At 44.7% G+C, this 20,715-nt stretch overlaps 1 protein-coding gene across 1 annotated transcript in view; it reads right to left on the bottom strand.

Annotated features, from left to right (window-relative positions):
- Positions 1-9,342: 9,342 nt before the first annotated feature.
- The window catches only part of PRKCH (protein kinase C eta), a 229,761-nt gene continuing 218,388 nt past the window's right edge, over positions 9,343-20,715 (bottom strand). The window contains exons 13-14 of the mRNA XM_080808358.1: positions 11,943-12,086; positions 9,343-10,621 (exon numbers count right to left, since the gene is read on the bottom strand). Coding sequence (XP_080664484.1) covers positions 10,475-10,621; positions 11,943-12,086 — 291 coding nt within the window. The 3' untranslated portion in view covers positions 9,343-10,474. The remainder of the gene's footprint in view (positions 10,622-11,942; positions 12,087-20,715) is intronic.

The following is a 20,715-nucleotide window of genomic DNA, read 5'->3' as shown; positions in this document are numbered from 1 at the left end:
CTCTACCTCTTCTACCCATTTTTTTTTTTTAAAGATTTTATTTATTTATTTGTCAGAGAGAGTGAGCACAGGCAGACAGAGAGACAGGCAGAGGCAGAGGGAGAAGCAGGCTCCCTGCTGAGCAAGGAGCCCCATGCGGGACTCGATCCCAGGACGCTGGGATCATGACCTGAGCCGAAGGCAGCCGCTTAACCAACTGAGCCACCCAGGCGTCCCTCTTCTACCCATTTTTATGTGGGGTTTTTTCCCCTCATTTACCCCATGTGTGGAGTCACTTGGCTAGTTTCTGGATTTCTCTCAGAGGAAATTGTTCTGTATGCAGCTGTAGATTTAGTATGTCGCTAGGAAGAGAGGAGTTTGGAAGCCTCCTATATCGCCATCTTGAACCAGAACTGTAAAAGCTTAACCTTTGGGGTTCTTAGGCTGCTCAATCAATTAAGTGTCTGCCTTCAGCTCAGGTCATGATCTCAGGGTCCTGCAAATGAGCCCCACCTCAGGTTCCCTGCTCAGTGGGGAGTCTGCTTCTCCCTCTCCCTCTGTCTCCCTTCCTCCTCCCTCCTCTCCCTTCCCTTGCTCATGCTTTCTCTTTCTCAAATAAATAAAATCTTTAAGGAAAAAAAGAAAAAGCTTTACTTTCTCCTGCTACTCTTTTGTTCCTCAAATCTTAATTCAAGTTTTCACTTCTGTTTTCAAACAGTTGAGTATTTCACTTCTAAGAACAACCATTTCTTAATGCCTCTGTTTTTCTCTGCTGAGCTATTTGCCCCAGAAAGGTCACCAGTAGCTGGAAATGGAGACTGGGGCCAACACCGTTGGTTACTTGATGAAACTATTCTTTCTTTTATCCCTCCCACACTCCTAGAACCTGATTTGGTTGTCCTTCCTTATCTTTCAGTAGAGATTGAATTCTTCTGTAGCCCCAGTTGGCTAAGTCGTAATTTGTCTAAGACTTAGACTCTAAGCCACTGGTTCTGTATTTTAATTGCGTGGTGAAATCATCTGGGAAGTTTTAAAAAATGCCACCAATCCCACCTGGGACTATAGGGTGCCCTTGGGGTCAGTGGCTTGGCTTCCATTTCCCTTCGCAAGTGACTGGTTTTAGGTATGATCATGTGATGCTAAACTGGTCAATGGGAAAGGGAATAGGAAGCCAGGAAACTTCCAAGAAGACTTTCTACTTAAAAAAAAAAAAAAAAAAAGCCTTTACAAAATTGAAGTCATGATTTGGGGGTGTCCTTCTTCTGTGTTGTCTGTATGTGTAGGAGCTTTGTTTAATTTAGGAAGTGATCTGTGGATATTACCTCATTTGATCCTCCTATCCTCTGAGGTAGTTAATAGCTCGCTATTGGTGACGATTCCCATTTTACAGTCAAGGAGACTAAGGTTCACGTAAGTTTCAATGCTTTCTCCCCCATGACATTTCATCCCAACGACAACCGCCCATAGGAGCAGAGCCAGAATAAACCCAGCTCAGCCTGGTTCTGGAGACCATAATTTTCAACCTATTAGCAGGGGTGTGCTGATAAGCTGCCAACTATATAAAAAGCAAAAACTTCTGATAAATGCTACAAATATTCGTGGTATAAATATTCTCACTATGCCCAGTTTCAAGTTATGCTGTGAATTCACCAAATACTAACTTAAGAAGAGTTGTGCAGTTGATTCTTGTGAGCCTGTGTGAGCCAGCTTCAGCAAACCGCTAGAAAGTGAGGCAAGTGCTTAAACCCAGCCTTTGGTGCTAAGAACCACATTTCTTTCCAACTTCCAAAACAGAGCTTTCTCTTAACACATGCCTCCCCAGAGCAGATTTTTTTTTTAAGATTTTTTAAAGATTTTTGCAAAGATTTTTTGAAAGATTAAAGATTTTTTTTTAAAGATTTTTTAAAAGATTTTAAAGACTTTTAAAGATTGTCAGGGAGGGAGGGAGAGAGAGAGAGAGAGAGAAAGAGAGAGGGAACACGCAAGCAGGGGGAACAACAGGGAGAGGGAGAAGCAGGCTCCCCGCCAAGCAGGGAGCCCAAGTCAGGGCTGGATCCCAGGACCCTGGAATCCTGACTGGAGCCGAAGGCAGTCACTTAATCAACTGAGCCACCCAGGCGTCTCCTAGAGCAGGTCTTTAGGCTGGAGTTCTGCCTTGTTAAGATGGGTGCTTAGCTCTTGTTCCTTGAAGGTAGATAAGCACCATGAGCAGCAAACCATTAGAGGTAAACTTCAGAGGTGTTGTAATGCCTCCAGGATGCCAATGATGCAGACAGGAGTCCCAGGGGCCATTTCTCATTCTTTGGTGTAGTGAGCCAGGAGAGGCTTTACCCTTTGCTTTGCCTGTTTGCCATCTGAGTTGCTGTGCCTTTTGTACACACTTGCTGAGCCCCCCAAACAATGCTGTGCCAGATTCATGGCTGTGTGGTAGAGTAAAACAGGGCCTGGGGCATATGGCCAATGGAAGCATTACAGTAGGACAACTCTGGGCCTGTTCCAGTGGGCCAGGGGAACTAGCACAGTTAGAGTGTGCTTGCTAAGCCCATTTCAAACTGTGGCATGGTAGTCTCTAAAGGCTTGCAGAGACCTCTCTGATCGTTCAGGCTGACCTCCTGCTCATCCTCCCACCAGGGGCTATAGACTGTGTGAAGATGTCCAGTGATGGTAAATTCCCTCCCTGCCAAGGAAGTGACAGTACATTTGAGTACTTTTGTAAAAAAAAAAAAAAAAATTTTTTTTTTTAAGTCATAACAAATTCTTAACCCCTGTTAGAGCCTGACATCCTATTTCTGATGCTGGGGCTACACACTTCCAGGCTAGTCTCTCCGCATATGGCAAATCCATCAGAGTAGACTAGGTTACGCTACAGTAATGAAATGCCACAATCTCACTGGCATCAAACAGTAATAAAAAGAACTATTTCTTGTCAGGCAAACTGTCCAACAAAGGCTGGCTGAGGGCTTGGCTCAGGTAAATCACTGGGGATGTAGGCTGTCAGAGTCCAGGTGTCGTCTCTCAACCTAGCCATTCACTTGGAGGAAGGAGTCTGGTCCGCTAGAAGAAAAGGACAGTCTCTCCCCAGCACTGAACTGTTCTATCTCACAAATATTGTACATAACTCTGCTCTTGTCTGTTAGAACTATTCTTGTGGCCTTACCTGTCCATAATGAAGTCCATAATGTCCACCACCTGTCCAGGGGGCAGAGAGCTGGAAATACTCAGAGATCAGCCTTCGTGATTATCACAATAATTTTTCATATATTTGAAGGCAGTTAGGCCATTCTCCTGCCTTCTTCCCCAGGCTCCCCCCAGTTTACCTCCTCATGACTGTCTTCTATACTTTTTGCTCTCCTCATCAGTTGACTTTCCTCAGAACGTGGTAGAGCTTTGTGTCTCTTCAGGCCGGGTGTCTAGTGTGGTCCAATCTAATCTTGGCAGAGCTCGGTGGAGCTTATCCACTTACCCTCTGGGGCCCCATGTTTGGAATTCTGGAACCTCAGATTGCTGCGTCTTTAGTTTTGTGGCCATAGCCACAGAACCCTGCAATTGTATAGTCACTATTCACCGGACTATAAGCTCCAAGATGGTGGGGCCCGACGGTTTGACTTGTTGTAGTGTCCCCTTCACTTGGAAAAAGGTCTGATAAATCCTAACGTGTTGACTGCATACACTTACTCTTTTCCTCTGCCTCCTTTTTCACTTGTACTATGAAGTCCTGACTCTATCTTGTCCTGACATAATTAGCTTTTCAGACTCAAGTACAGGTTATATTCATTTCTTAAATCTGTTCCAGCATATAGGTATGAAAGACTATTGCAGGAGTCAAAAAATGTGTGTTTGACACCCAGCTCTGATTATATCCTTCAGTACCATGTTTAAGCCCCTAAAAGCTGCCAGGTGCCATGGATACAATCATGAGGAAGACCACCGTTCCACTGAGTAGGTTAATCCAGGCAAACCATATAACGACTTCAGACTGTACATTCCATGAATGCAAGGCTCTTTGGGTGTTTTTTCGTTCTAGTTTTCCCAGAAATGAGATCATGCCCGGCAGATAGTCAGTGCTCAGTAAATATTAGTTTAATGACTATGTGGACTTCTAAGCTTTGGTTAGCTCTTTTGTATCGGAATCTGCTGGGAGGGCATATGTAGTTTGAAAACTTAGTAGCTCTTTGTTCCATTGTCTAGTTTTTGTATTTCCTCGTGTTGCTTGCTTGATATAATGAGATTAAAGAAAGGTGTGAAATTTGTCTGTTAATCCTAAGGGAGTACAGGTTATCTAAGGTTATAGAACACTATTCCAGATTAGTATCCATCTGTTAGTTACCATACTTAGACTCCCATTGTTCACTGAATCCAGCTAGGCCACAAGTTGGTGAGACTTTGTCACATATGCTAATGAAGCTCAGATATGTGAAACCTATCCTACACCTCTGAACCAACTAGTTTGGATACCATCCAAAAAGAAAATGAGATTAGGCTTTCCAGATTTATCTCTATGAGCAGTCATGATCAGTACCATTTCTGGTGCTCCTAAACTACTACTAGAGTAATTCTGTTCTGCAATTTTGCTTGTACTTGCTTAGATGATCTATATAATCTCTTTATTTACCTTGGGCTACACTCCATTTTGCCAATGACTTTTGTAATTGTTTATATCTTAAATTCTTTTCCTCAAGGAAAAACACAGGAAGTAGTGCTGAGAAATCTTTTTCTTTCATTGTGTTCTAGTATCAGTCTCTAGAAGGGGGCATACCTTCTCTTGATCTTGTGCTGATCTTTAGAAAGCCATTTTTCCTTTCCATGTATGAACATGAGAAATAAGGCAATCAGGTATGAGAGATTGACATAACGATTTTAGAAGCAAGTGATCTGTATGAGCCTCATGGGAATTCGGGATTGAGAGGGTATGCAGAGAGGGGATGTGGTTGTGAAAATTGCATGGAGATGGACAGGGAGGCAATCGGAGTGATAGTCTTGTGTGAGGCATGAGCAATATGGCACTGACCAACCATATCCCTCTGCTCACCTTTAGTCATGAGAGCACAAGCCTGGAAGAACTTGAGGGATCATCTAGGTTATGACTGACACTGTCAGGTCAAACAACTCCTAGATTATCTCTGGTTTCTAATTTGAAATATCTGCAAAGAAAATTCTCGTCTCAACCTCTGCAAGCCACTTGCATGTTTGACCACCCTCAGTGCCTACATAATTGTTGCTCTGTTTAGCTGGAATTCTTCTAGCTATGGTCCAAGCCCTTAGAAGAATGGAACCTCTGTGGGTTAGAACTGCCTTGGTGGCCTGAGAAAGGCAGTCCTGGGAGGTGTGGAAGGATGGTACATGGGAACAGGGGTGTAATGCCCAGTTTCTAGTAAGAATACATAGGACTTCAGGGTCTCATTTTATTAGGGACGCTCATCACAGGGATCTTCGTCCAAGAAGTCAAACACCTTGGTTCTACTAACGGAATGCCAGGACCTGGGGAACACCTTGAACACACATCCTCTTTCCTCTGAACTGGTCCACAGACATGCTGAGTATCCAGAGGGTGACCAGCAGGTACTGGGATTGGGGTATGGTCTCTGTTACCTGGTCAGGAGGGACTTAAATGTGCCTTCGGGTTAAATATGAAAGAACAAAAGCTTTCCTGAAAGACTTGAGGAAAGAGCTACTTTAGGATAAACCAGATATTTCTTAGCCTCTTTTTTATACCCAGCAGCACAGTTTCAAGCACAGTACGGGTCATGCATGTCCATCAGGGCAGCAGCATGAACTCAAAACAGCCTGCAAGAAGTTTTTAAAAGAGTCTCCTGAGAAATCTCTGCAGCAAACCAGCCAGAAAAGCAAAAGCCCCCCGGCTTGGAGCTGGCACAGCCTCCCTGTCAGGTGAGATGGGCTACATGAGGAATACGGGCGTCCCCTTCTGCCCCCGTTCTGGTGGACAGCCCCCCGGCCCCGCAACCTTCCCTCGGTGCTCTGCAATCACGGACAATCATTGCCAATACCCACTGACCATTTTCTCTGTCCCAGCCCTGGCTGAAGTGCTTGACCTAGAATAATCTGGTGAATTTCTGCGGTAGTAACAGAAGGCTGGCAAGGGCTATTCTCCCATCTCACAAATGAGAACATTGTCATCTAGGGGCAGGAACGCCTTTCCCGAAGAATAAAGGGCAAATCTGGTTCCGGGGTCTGCATAGTACTCCAGTTAGTGCTCCTAAACCCCTTCGAGGAGGCAGGAGCACGCTCACAGGTGGTCTGTACCAGGGAGGGGCTGACGCAGAGGGATGCTGAAGACACAGGAACCCCTGAGAGAAAGGCGATGGTAGCGGCCCTTTCTGGGTTCTCAAAAAGCCTATGAGATAAATGTGCAGATCAGGATTTTATGGAGTCCTGGGGGTTGGAAAACTGCCTCCGACTGGTTGAGCTCTGAAAAATCAAAATGCTAGAGGGAGAGCGCACAGAAGGGATCAGCTCATGGGGGTGAGTGAGGGAGGTGGCAGGAGGGGACGAGTGCCTGCCCAGAGAGTGGAGGTGAGGGTGGGGGCAGCCGGGACTGCATGAAGCTGACCATGGCATTCTTTGTTGTGGTTCTAATTCAGCACAGGAAGGAAGGGAGATTACAAAGGCCCATTTATAACCACGCTCCGTCCACGGTGTTCAGCCTGCAACTCTGTTTGGAGAAACATCTGACCCTGGGTTGATTTCCACTGCAAAGTCTCAGGCTGTCTCTGAGTCTTATCCTTGGATAATGTAAAATAAGCTATAGGACCCACCATGACTGTGCGCCAAGGGTATTTTCATTTTGCGTCAGTGCAGCCAGATGAAGCAATCAGGGTGACCAAATTTGGGACTAAAGATTGGACAAAATATTGTGGTGTTGGCCCACGATAATGGTTAAGGCCAAAGCAGCGGTGGCTGGGATATTTGTGAGGCCACGTATAATAAAATTAAGATCAATAAGTGAGAAATGGGTGTTTTTATTTTTCTTCTTTTCTTTGCTACCAGGCTCTCGCAGCTCTGTAGCTGTCCCAGCTGCCACGGTCGGCCCCACACTACACACCTTCTTCCCAGTGATGCCATAGTTGGGTGGTAAGTTACTGAAAACAGGAGTACCCTGGGGTTGGGGGGCGCAAGAAAAGGCCTGGAAACCCCTCCTCGGGTCAGAGTGCTCCTCAGGGGTTCAGATGGGGTTCAGATGTCTCAGTATGACCCAGACCATTTCCTCTTCCTCGGAGGCCCGGATCCAGATTGCATCACTCTGGCCTGCCCCAGTTCCTTGGAGGGGGGTTAGTGGCTCCAGGCCCTTGACACACAAATCATATAATCTTACTGCTGATAAATGGTTCTGCAGACAGGATGACTAATACTGTCCTGCCCAGCTGGCAGTTTATCTAGTGTTCCCTGCAAAGCCCAGTCTACACCCTTCTTGTTTTCAAAACCCTACAAAACCGGGAAAAATAAAATTGGCCTTGATAGAAGGCACTCACGAACCTGACTAAAAGTGGGGATTCTGGAGTTAAACTGCCTGGTTCAAGTCCTGACCGTAATGCTTTAGTGTAGGACTTGGGACAAGTCAGGTAATCTCTCTCTATTTCAGTTTCCCCATCTGTACAATAGAGAGTGGCCACTTCTTGGGATTTGGAATGAGTAAATACACTTAAACATTTGGAAGAGGGCCTCACACCTGAATTAAATGTCAGTCATTAGTAAGTGAAAACATCTTCTGGGGTCAAAGCTGATCAAAGTCTCAACATATCAGTTCTCCTTTCAAATTCTCCACCCTTCATGGACTTAATGGGGGGATAGTTTGGGAAAGTAGGGAGGGATGGGAATGGGGATGAGGACAAAATGGGGAGGACAGTAGGGTGATAAGGCCTGATTGTTTTTCAAGATTCCTTACCCGAGAGGCAAGATGGTACTGCGGGAAAGGGTAAGTGTGACCTTGTCTTGACTCCCATGCCCTCAGCTGAGCGGGAGGGAAACCCGGCAGCCCTAGCAGCCCCAGCAGACTCAGCACCTGCTGACCAAATGGCTCATGTCCAGTCGATTGCAGGAAGTATGGGTGGGTGAACTTGCTGATCCTCAGAAAGGACCCAAGATTTAGAAGAATGGATTAAAGATGTGAAGAGCCCTAACCTTGGACTTGGAGACTCTTGGAGCTTTAGGTAAACATCCTGTACCTCTCTCTCCTCACATAGAGGAGGGAGGAAGCAGCAGCACTGGAAACCCTCTCCTGGCATGATCGCTGATATTCTGTTGGGTAGGCCTGGGATTGAAAGAATGGACTTAAACCAAACTGGGCAGCCCAGGTAGTGGGTCTGAATAGATCGCGAAAAGGGAAGCTGCTGAGTGATTAAAGAGAACATTTCGGGCCTTTGTGGGGCTATGATGGTTTTTGTAAATAAACACAGGAGGTATGCTTTATTGTTCATCCTTCTTTACCTGTGGGGAGTAAATAAACCACATCAAGTAGCTCCTCAGCCCCACACAGCCATAGAAGAATGAGCTGGCACCTAGCTATGAAGGTTCCTGGTCCCCTCACTGCCCACCGAAATAAAAAAATCCCTCCCTTTCCAGAAGTCTGGTGGATTAGAACTTCAATGATTTAGGCTCTAGACTAGATACACTACTTCCCAAGTCTGAAACCTTTGGGCAACCAATTAAACTTCCCTGAGCCTTTCCCTTCTTATTTATAAAATAAACTCTGGTAGTCACACTGGAAACGGTGGTAGAAGGACCCAAAGATGTAGTGAAATTGTGTAGCTTGGGTGTGTCTCTGCACCACTAGGCGCTAAACAAAAGTAAATGGAGGTCCCTAGTGACTCTGTTCATTCAAAAGTCCCTTTTCAGCTGGCAATACAAAAAGAACTCAGGACAGATTTTCAATAGTGGCTAGATACCCTTTGGCTGCTCTGTACTTCTGCACTGGGTTTGTAAACAGAGGCCATGTTCTGGCCAATCTTTGTGTGCAGAAGTGATGCAGCGTATCCTTCCTTGGAGATGTAGTTAAGCACCTCCTCCCTCTTTCTTCCTTGCTATATTGGAAGCTATATTTTCCAGACAGCATATTTATGAGATCCAAGAGGGCCATTGAACTTGCACTATGTTTTATGCGACTGAGAAATCAACGTTGCGCTGAGGCACTGAGACAGAGGCCTGCTCTGTCGCCGCACAGCTTAGCAGTCAGTACCCTGAGTCAGAACAGAAGTTCTGGGCAGTAAGAGGTCAAGTCCGCTTAGGGAGACGCAGGTTCTATCAGCCTTCCAGGAATTTGCTTTAGGAGTTCTAGCCATTCTGCTCAAAACCTTTTAAATATCTCATCTCCTAGTGGGGATGGGACAAATCATCCTAGACAGAAAGTTTGCTTTTGCTACAAAATGCATTTATTTCCAGACAGACAAAATTCTCCAGCTGCATATATGAGTACATATTCTAAGGTCCTTCGGTAAATGTCCTGTTTGTAAGAGTCATTTCTAATTATTAAAATGCATACCAAGCATTTTTGTTTCTTAAAATATAACTTAAATAACCTGCTAATGTGTAAGCCGTAAGTCTGGTCATTGACATGAGTGGCGTGCGATTCTTCACTGAGTGTGGTGCGGTATCAACACATCATCCCACGCCGAGCTTTCACAAGTCCTTGGGCAGCAAGCCCCTGGCTCACCTGCTGTTTGCGTGGACAGCTGCCCTTGTGGCAGCGAGCCCTCTTCTGTGGACAAAGTTATGTGGAGACAAAGAAGCATGATATATGCAACATGGAGAGGCATTTCACAGAATGCAAACACCATTCAGGTACATAAGTGGTCCGGAGCATGAAAATTCAGTGCACACGAATCTGTTTACACTAGCCGGGCGCGTGGCACCATCTCCCTGGGCACTCAATAAATATCCTTTCAAGTGAGGATAAGAGAATAAGCTGGAACAGTTGTCTTGGTGCCCAACATCTGTTTTCAAGACAGGGCTTTATGCTGTGAGTTTTGTTTCTTCAGAGTAAATCACTCTGCTTGGAAAGCCATTCATTTCCTTACCTTCAAATTCTTCATTAGCATTTATAGACTTCTTGTAGTCTGCTGGTATCCGGTGCTCACTGGCTTAAGAAGAGCACAGGGTGGCCCAGACCAAGTCTCGATTTGCCTGTTGACGTGAAAAGCCGGTTGGCTCAGAATTTCTAGGATCGAGTTGATTCTTCACACCTTCTCTTGTGTTGGTTCCTTCTAACATCCCAAGCCCAGAGGAACCATGGAAACTCCTAGGTTGAGCAGTATACTTCTTCATGAAATCTCATTTCGGTATCCACTCTTTCCAGCACCCTGGCTTCATGAGGACTTGAAAGAGTTGACCTCCTGAAGTTCTGTCCTTTAGAGTTTTCCACCTGCGCTCTGAAGGTAAGGTTCTTGTTCTAAGGCTGATACTGGGGAATGCCCCACAAAGGAAATTCCTGGAAAGTCTGGATCTGCTTGTGATTCTCATATCATGCCTTTCATTCCCCATAAGGCTAAGGTTGCAATTCTGGAGACACAAAGGAAAAGTTTCTAAATTCATCCTGGTTAATCATAGGAAGATGTCCCTCATCAATTGGGGTTAAAACTGGCTCTTCCTTAATGAAGTCAGGGTCGAAATTACTGACATCTTCTCGGGATTTCTGTCAAAAGGAAACAAGGGTCAGATTTTAGGCACAGGAGGCTCTCCTCTTCCCTGGGCCTGCACCCTCTCCGGGGAGGTCAGAAGGGCTCTGCAGCCCTGGGAGCCGCAGTATTTACAGTTAGGACCATTAGGACTAAGCGCGTTGTAGTAATTCTGCTGTGCTGTGTATTGTTATGGGCATTTGGGAACCCCCACTTCACTAACCCCATGGAAATCTTGCCGAGAAGGCCCGCCTCAAGCTGGGAGACGAAGCAATTACTTTGGTCACCTGATCCAGCCCTCTCAATCACCCTTCAGTTGGCATTTCCCCAAAGTGCCACTTCTCGACGGGCTCTACTGAGGGACACACATGCTCGGTTGTCAACAGAGTGTAAGTTCACACTTGCCTCACCAATTGCTTATACACAGGACTCTAGGTGTGAAGAGATTTTCTTGAAAGACGTGGAAGCACAGAGTTTAGGAAGCAACTGCCTCTTGCTTTACTCACCAGTTGGCTTCCTGTTGTCTCGCTGGCAAAGCCTTCCCTCCTACCTTAGGCATTGGCAGGGGAGGCCTGGTAAAGGAAGTGGCTTGACGGCTGGGTGCCTGGTGCCCAGCCTTGGGGGCTGTTACAGATTAAGCTGGCTGTATGTTTGGAAATGTTGATATTGTACATCTTTATAAGCTAATGCTGGAAAGCTCACTTCTGCCAGTGTTAGACCTCTCATTTTTCTTACCTAAGTTGAAGATATGTTTCTGCTTTCTCCACTGTGGATCTCTTGACCCAAAGCCAGAGCTAGACCACCCTCAGGAGTGCCCCCTCAGCTACCTTGCTTGGGAAGGTACCCCTGCCGTGCCCGGTATTTCTCGAGTCAAAAGGGATTTGGCCTGAACTCTAGGCAGCAGTAGCTGATCCAGACCCAGGCTCTCCAAGCCAAGGAGCCAGGTTCAGTGAGGTGGGTAGCATTTCATGCCTTTTCTACTTCCTTGAGGGCTTGGGAAAGGTACCGGGGGAGTGTGAGGAAACTTTAAGAACACTGAATTTCTCAGCCCCACTCTTTTGGGGAAACGTAGAAAGTTTGAGGTACTTTATGCTCCAGAAAGTTTAGGTTAAGGGAGAATGGATTCCAGAGCAAGCAAGAGGTAAAAAATTTAAGAGAAGTAACCTGGAAGGAGAGAGAGGCTGCCTCAAGGGCCAGCCTCCTCCTGGGTGAGCCCACCTTGCAGGGGTGAGGCTGAACTTCTGGTTCGGTTATTCCATAGGGGACAACAGAGTTTGGTAGAACACGGAGACATTTTAAGAAAGAGGAAAGTCTACTCTGATGGTCTTAAACACTTACAATTCTGGGTCTGAAAGGTGGTTCTACTTGGCGATGGTTCAGCTGGGCCCAGTCGATTTCCTTAAAGAAAGGATGTCTCAAAATGGCATGCTCTCCGCCCTGCGTAAGGCTGCCCAGGCGCATGGTGGGGTTCTTGGTCATGAACTGAGAGGGGAAGAAAGAGAGTCGATCATTCAATAACATACAACAATTAGGTCACAAGATGGTAGACATCAGCCCTGGCAGAGGAGCCTGTGTGAGGCTTTCTGGCTGATCTTGCTTAACTGGCTGAATTTTCCATTATGGGCACCGCCAGCATGAGTCATTCCTGAAAGGCGCATTTGCTTGTGTGTATTTATGGCCTTTGCCACTTCCATTTCAGACGTGGCCACTAAAATAAAGTTGAAGGGTCCAGTTTTCTTCACTGTAAATACCATGTATTTTTCTTTCCCCTTTAAAGAAAAACTCTTTATAAAATAGTGTGCCTTTCTCCAACACTGCAGTTGCCGACAGCCCACAGCTTATGAATAGGGCTACTTTTAAGAACAGCTGTGCCATTTTCTGAGGACCTGACCAGCCGGTCAGGGTTCCTACTCTCTGACAAGACCACAGAGAGAAGAGTGAGGGTCATTATTTTGAAGATCTGTGGGAAGAAGCTGCGAGAGTAAAAAACCCCAAAGTTGGCCACCCTTCTTTATGCAACAAAGATGCTCTCTTCTCCTACCCTTCTATTTTGAAATGGTGAATGACTGAGAAGCTTCCTACGTAGACCATTTAAGCAATGTGTGTAGATAAATCCTCTGTATATATACCAATTGGGTAACTTCCCTTAGGCTGAGCTCCTATCAGGATATTTGGAACTAAATCGTCTTTGACAAAAAGGCCCATAAGGTGTTCTGATCCTGTCCAAACCAAGGATTCGCACAGGATAATTTGCTTTTCAGGGCCAGAATGTGATTTTTCAATTTTAAAGACACTCAAGCTGATTTAAAATAATAATTCAAAGTAAAAATGGCCTTGGATTAAAAAGTTTTGTGGTAAAGTTTAAATCGAGTTATCTTTAACCAGGTTTGATCTGTGAGAACAAGAGAAGATCTCGCTCTGCTGTGGAATATTCAGAGTAAATAAAAAGCCCCTGTGGCTGAAGGTAGTGTTGGGAGGCGGCATCCCCGCCTGGCCAGGGGTCCAGAGCTACAAAGCCTCCACTGGGGACCCTGGGGTGGGGAGAAGGCTGCAGAACTCCCTAAGCATAGCTGACAGGAGAGACCTCAGAACATGCTGAATAGCTCTCCAAGGGAGCCAAGAAAAAATGCAGACACCAGTGTGGTTTAACAGCTTTTCCTCCCTCCTACGGACGAAGAATTCAGGGCCATAGGTGGGGCTGGAGTGGAGATGCAGCCCAAAAGTCTGAGGGGCTTTCAGGGCGGCACACGTCCAGGCATTTAGCTCAGTTCTGTGAGAGCGAGGCATTCATGCTGCCTAGGTTCTCTTGGATCAGCCTGTGCACTCAGAAAGGAAGGGGGAAATATGTACACGAGAGAAACATGCACAGGGATGCAATCCCTAATGGAACAGGCATCTATTCTAAGAGCTAACTAACAAATAATGCTGCAGAAAACCTCAGAATACAAGGATGGTAGAACAGACCCCAGTGGCTTGTGGGAAATTCCCAGGCCTGCCAGTGAGGAGAGCAGAGGACATCTTGTGAGTGTGCGGGTACAACTTGTTCTTCTGGGCAAAAGGAACAGTGCCTGGCTCTCACTGCCAGAGTGGCAGAAGCCCAGTGTCCAGCAGACTTTGTCCATTCTTCTTTGGCCCTGGCACTGAAACCAGACTTCCAAGGGGCACTGTGGAGAGGCACTGGGCGTGAGGGAAAGGAGACCAAATTACGGCTGTTCTTCCTCTAAACGCTGCATCCCTGGAAAGGAAGACCGTCAGAATAACCCTTTCACTAGCCTGATACCTTCTCTTAGGTTCTGGTAGGTCCTTCTGAATAACCAGACAGTTTTGTTTTGACCTTTAATATCTTGTTCTGAGCCCGTTAGACACAGCCATTCTCCAGTTTAAAAGGGAGATCAATTTACAAAGGTTTACGTGGTGTCTAGTGCATGCAAGGCCGTGTACCAGCCATTGTGGGGACAGAGATGGCAAAGACAGTGCCTGTCCACGAAGGAGCTGATCGAGTGAAGGGGGAAAGGCCAGCGAACTTTGTGGCCGTCACAGCTGGGTGAGATGAAAAGAGAAGGCGTGGCGGCTTTGAGGAGGGGCTGGTCACGACTCCTCGGTGGCACTTGATGAGAGAGGAGGGGATAAAGGGAATGAACATAGGCCTGAAGGAAGAAGACAGTCGTGCCCAAAAGCCAGCACAGGTGCAGAGGAACATACAGTGTGGTATGACTGGCACGTGCGGATGGTTGGGGAGCCAGGGGAGGGGTGGAGTGCCAGCCCACGGGAGCCACCGGAGTCCTAGAGAGAGGTGAGTGAGGCAGTCTCCAGCCACAGTGTACTGGGTACGTCCTGAAGGAGGTGGTAAGATTATTGGTGGTGGGTGGACAGTTAAGAGGTGGAGAAAATAGCTGAGAGGACTGGACAAGTTCAGAAACGAGCAAGGTTTCTGGTTAGTGGGAAGGCAAAGATAGAAGCAAGTCCTAGAGGGCTTGGGGAAGAAGGAACACAATCCCCACGGGCTGGCCTTGCAGTGAGGGTGAGCAGGAGTGCAGGGTCACGCGGTCTGCTCTGGCTGACTGCTGGAGGGTTGGTACTGGATAACAGACATCAGTAACAAAAAAAGGGCAATAGATTACTGGTAGCATTAACCACAGAAGCAGTAACATTAGTAATAGCAGTGTTTTGGGGGAATGGAACAAAAACATCCAGCATTTCTCAAGACCTGACACGGCACAGATCTGGGAGGCTGAGCTCAGCTTTGCATTTGAAGTGTGCAGACATCCCCATGGAAATGACTAGTCATGTAAATCCAGGGTGCAGGCGAGGATTAGAGATCTGTCTGAGATAGCGACATTTGGTGAGAGGGTAAGAGATGAAGCTGGTACGGCAGGCAAGACTATGGAAAAGGAGAGAGAGTATAGAAGTAAGACCAGCCCCAGGCCTCAGACATCTTATTTGGCTCACACAGCATGTTTTAAAATAACTTTAATTACTTGTAAAATATTTAAAAACTAGGAAATGTCATTTAGGAGTCAAGTTTCCCACTTTCTCTTGGAAAATAGAATATTCCAGAACACTAAACTTGCACTGGTTGATATACAAGGCCTAGAGTCTAGCAGCGGCTGTCTTTTCAGATGGAGCATATCATCCCTGGTCAGCCACATGCCCCACCACTCCACACTGCCTCACAGCTAGCGGGCTTCACTCACTGACTTTGCATGGTTCTGAGCCCTGGCACAAGGACAGAAAAGCCAGGGTAGGGCTTCCGGTTCAAGATGGCAAGCTAGGAAGACCCCAAACTCACCTTATCCCTGGACATATCAAATCAACACCTATTTTATAAAGCAGTTCTCCCTGGAGAGGAACTGAGGGGTGACCGAACAGCTTCTGCACAACACAAGCTAGATGGAGACATGATAACATGCTCATAAAGGGAATACTCAATGTTGCAAACCGAAGTGGGGAGGAATAGTACTGGGAGACTTTGAGTAGATTCAATTGCCCTGGAGCACAGAAAACAAATTTAAGAGTACAACTAGAATATAAAGCATTCAGCCCTAGAAGCTTGACAAATGGCAGGAGACGTGCTAGAAATCTCTCCAGGCTGGAGGGGCTGGCGAGTATTATGAGCGCAGTCCCCCTCCACCTTGGTAGCATGGAGAGGAGCAAGGTCCAGTGCCCTAGTGAGCCTGACACCTCAGTGAACCCTGGGCCCGTGGTCTGGGGTGACCCCAGCAAGGCAGCCCCCAGGGCACCTGTGCTCAGCACTCACTACAGTTCCAGACTTCCTGCCAAGGTGACCCAGCACACCATACCCGAGACACTCCAGGCCACACCACTTTGCCTCCAGATGACTTGCTAGTGCTCCCCCAGTACAAAGTGCTCTGGACCTTCTAACTCAGTTCCAGCAGCCCAACCAGGGCCCCCCTGTTAGAGCACCTTGGGCAGCAACAACCTTGGCTACAGGTGCCTATTGTGCCGAATACCTGGGGACCCCCTGGCTTGCACCAGCTTCAGCTATCCTGCTAGAGTGCCTTCTGCTCTCTGGGAGGGCCCAGCCCATGCCAGCTGTCCTGCCAGGGCACCCTCTGCATAAAGAGCTGCAGGACTGTCTCAGTCCAAACCCACTTCAACTCCTGCCATCCCAGCAGGGCGCCCCAACATGGAATGCCCCAGGACTCCCAGCCCACCCTAGCCTCTCCGGTGAACCAAAAAAGGCACCAGGTACACATAGTCTACACAGGGACAACCCTACAACAGACCATTCTTTCAGCTCTAGGAGAAGTAGCTATTCTGCTTAATTCATAAAAATTAACGGAAAGTCAAGCAAAATGAAACAGAGGAATATGTTCCAAATGAAAGAGCAGGACAAAAACCTCAACAAAGAACTAAATGAAATGGAGATAAGCGATATGCTGATAAAGAGTTTAAAGTAATATAGAGATTTTCACTGGACTGAAGAAAAGAATGGATGAAATGAGGACTTCAACAAAGAAATAGAAAATATAAAAAAGAATCAGCTGAAAAATATAATAAAGGAAAAGTACATGAGAGGGATCAATAGTCCATTAGCAGATGCAGAAGAATGGATCAGTGATCTAGCAAACAATAAAGGAAAGCCCCAAGCTGAACAGCAAATAAGAAAAAAGAATCTTTAAAAATGACAAATTAAGGGATCTCTTAGACAGCGTCAAGCAAACAAACATTCGCACTATGAGGTCCCAGAAGAAGAGAAGAGAGAGAGAGAGGGGGACAGAAACTTATTTGAAGAAGTGATAGCTGAAAACTTCCCCAACCTGGGGAAAAACACAGACATCCAGTTCCAGGAAGCAACGAGTACTGCAAACAAGATGAACCTAAGGAGGCTCACATCATGACACGTAATTAAAATGTCAAGGATTAAAGATAGAGAATTTTAAAAGCAGCAAGAGAGAAGCAGCTAGTTACTTACAAGGGAAACCCCATGAGACTATCAGTTGGTTTTTTAGCAGAAACTTTGCATATATCATGCTACTCTCTTCTGGCCTACAAAGTGCTGAGGCAAAAACCTAAAACCAAGAATACTTTAAACAGCAAGATTACTATTCAGAATTGGAGACAAAGAATTTCCCAAACAGAGGTTAAAGAAGTTCATCAACATTGAACTGGCCTTACAAGAAATGTTAAAGGGACTTTTTTTTTTTTTTTAAAGATTTGTATTTATTTATTTGACAGACAGAGATCACAAGTAGGCAGAGAGACAGGCAGAGAGAGAGGAGGAAGCAGGCTCCCTGCTGAGCAGAAGCCCGATGTGGGGCTCGATCCCAGGACCCTAGGATCATGACCTGAGCCGATGGCAGAGGCTTTAACCATTGAGCCACCCAGGTGCCCCTTAAAGGGACTTTTTTAAGTGCAAAAGAAAAGACCATAATTAGAAGAAAATTATAAATAAAAAAATGTAAAATGTGACTACATATACATAAAACATGGAATGGGGAGTAAAAAAAATTTTTTTAGAATATGTTTGTTTTTAGAATATGTTTTAGAATATGTTTGGGGCGCCTGGGTGGCTCAGTCAGTTAAGTGTCTGCCTTTGGCTCAAGTCATGATAACAGGGTCTTGGGATTGAGCCCCACAGTGGGCTCCCTGCTTAGTGGGGAGTGTGCCTCTCCCTCTACCCCTCTCTCCCCCTCTCCACTCGTGCTCTGTCTCTTGCTTTCTCTCTTTCAAATAAATAATCCTATTTTTTTATTATGTCCACTTAGCCACTGTATAATACATCATTAGTTTCTGATGCAGTGTTTAGTGACTCATTAGTTGCATATAACACCCCATGCTCATAACAACATGTGCCCTCCTTAATATCCATCACCCTGTTACCACATACCCCCACCTTCCTGCCCTCTGATACCCTCAGTTTGTTTCCTGGGGTCCATAGCCTCTCATGGTTCATCTCCCTCTCTGATTTCTCCCCCTTCAGATTTCCCTATCTTCTCCCATGGTCCTCCGTGCTATTGCTTATGTTCCACTTAAGTGAAACTATATGATAATTGTCTTTCTCTGCTTGTCTTACTTTACCTAGCATAACCTGCTCCAGTTCCATCCATGTTGATGCAAATGGCGGGTGTTCATCCTTTCTGATGGCTGAATAATATTCCACTGTATATATGTACCACATCTTCTTTATCCATTCATCTGTTGAAGGGCATCTCAATTCCTTGGCTATTGTGGACATTGCTGCTTTGAACACTGGGGTGCATATGGCCCTTCTTTTCACTACATCTGTATCTTTGGGGTAAATACCTAGTAATGCAATTGTTGGGTTGTAGGGTAGCTCTATTTTTAACACCTTGAGGAACCTCCATATTGTTTTCCAGAGTGGCTGTACCAGCTTGCATTCCCACCAACAGTGTAAGAGAGTTCCCCTTTCTCCACATCCTCGCCAACTTTTGTTGTTTCCTGTTTTATCAATTTTTGCCATTCTAACTGGTGTAAGGTGGTTTCTCATTGTGGTTTTGATCTGTATTTCCCCGATGGCTAATGATGTGATGTCTCCAAAGGCAAGGGAAACAAAAGCAAAAATGAACTTTTGGATCTTCATTAAGACAAAAAGCTTCTGTACAGCAAAGGAAACAGTGAACAAAACTAAGAGGCAACTCACAGAATGGGAGAAGATACTTGCAAATGACATTACAGATAAAGGTCTGATATCCAAGATTTAAAAAAAAAAAAAGAATATGTTTGAACTTAAGTGACCATCAACTGAATATGGACTGCTATATATTTAGGATGTTATATGAGCCTCACACCAAAACCTATATATAGGGATAAATTAACAGTTATACCATAATAGTAGGGAACTGTAACACCCCACTTATGTCAATGGGTAGATCATCCATTCAGAAAATAAATAATAAAACAATGAATGACACATTAGACCAGATGGACTTAAGAGATATATATAAAACATTCCATCTCAAAACAACAGAATACACTCTTTTCAGACAACAGAATACATTCTTTTCAGGTGCACAAAGACTATTCCCTAGGATAGGTCACATTAGGCCACAAAACAAGTCTCAATAAATTTAAGAAGATTAAAATCCTTCCTACATCTTTTCTGACCACAACAGTATGAAACTAGAAATCAATCATAAGAAAAAAAAAATGGAAAAAACACAAAACATGTCAAGACTAAGCAACATGCTACTAAGCATGTAAGAAGTAATAATAATAAAAAAAACCCCTGAAGATAAATAAAAATACAGTAGAACAAAATCTTTGGGCCACAGCATAAGCAGTTTCAAGAATGAAATTTCTAAAAATACAGGCCTACTTTAAGAAAAAAGAAAAATCTCAAACTATTTAACCTTATACCTAAAGGAACTAGAAAAGGAAGAATAAAGCCTTAAGTTAGTAGAAGGAAAGAAATAATTAGAGCAGAAATAAATAAAACATAGACTATAAAAACAATAGGAAAGATCAAAGAAACCAAAACCTGGCTCTTTCAAAAGATAAACAAAATCGATCAACCTTTAGCTAGACTCCTTCAGAAAAAAAGAGGACCCCCAAAAATCAGAAACAAGAGAGAAGTCACAACTGACACCATATAAATACAAAGAATTGTAAGAGACTGCTACAAAAAAATTATTTGCCAACAGATTGGACAACTTAGAAGAAATGGATAAATTCCTAGAAACATATAACCTTCCAAAACTGAATCAGGAATAGAAAATCTGAACAGACCAATTACTACTAATGAAATTGAGCTAGTAGTCAAAAAACTCCCAATAAACAAAAGTCCAGGACCAGATGGTTTCACACATGAATTCTACCATATAGTTAAAGAAAATTTTATATCTATTCTTCTCAAACTATTCCATAAAATAAAGGAAAGCTTCCAAATACATTCTATGAGGCCAGCATTACACAGATACCATAACCAGACTAGACAGTACAGAAAAAGAGAACTATAGACCAATATCCCTGATGAACATAGATGCAAAAGTCCTCAACAAAATATTAGCAAACGGCATTCAACAATCCACTAAAAAGATCATTCACCATGATTGAGTGGAATTATTCTGGAAATGTACAGATGGGTAAATATTTGCAAATCAATTAACAAAATGAAAAAAAATCATATCTCAATAGATGCAGAGAAAGCATCTGACAAAATTCAACATACGTTCATGATAAAAACTCTCAACAAAGTGGGGATAGAGGGAACATGCCTTAACAAAATAAAGGCCACATAAAAAACCCTCAGCTAATGTAAGTCAGTAGGGAAAAACTTAGAGCTTTTCCTCTAAGATCAGGAATAAGACAAGGATGTCCACTCTCACCACTTTCATTCAGCATAGTACTGAAAATTCTAGTGGCAGCAGTATCAAGAAAAAGAAATAAAAGACATTTAAATTGTCAAGGAAGAAGTTAAACTGTTACTATTTGCAGATGACATGTTACTACATATAAAAAATCCCAAAGACTCCACCAAAAAAAGCCTATGAAAAATAATAAATTCAGTAAAGTTGTAGGATGCAAAATTAACACACAGAAATCCATTGGCATTTTTTTTTTAACGATTTTATTTATTGATTTGACAGAGATCACAAGTAGGCAGAGAGGCAGGCAGAGAGAGAGGAGG

Source organism: Martes martes (genome assembly GCF_963455335.1).
Source record: "Martes martes genome assembly, chromosome: 7".
NCBI lineage: Eukaryota > Metazoa > Chordata > Mammalia > Carnivora > Mustelidae > Martes > Martes martes.
The sequence above is the reverse complement of the archived record's forward strand: the minus strand, read 5'-3'. Positions and strand labels throughout refer to the sequence as shown.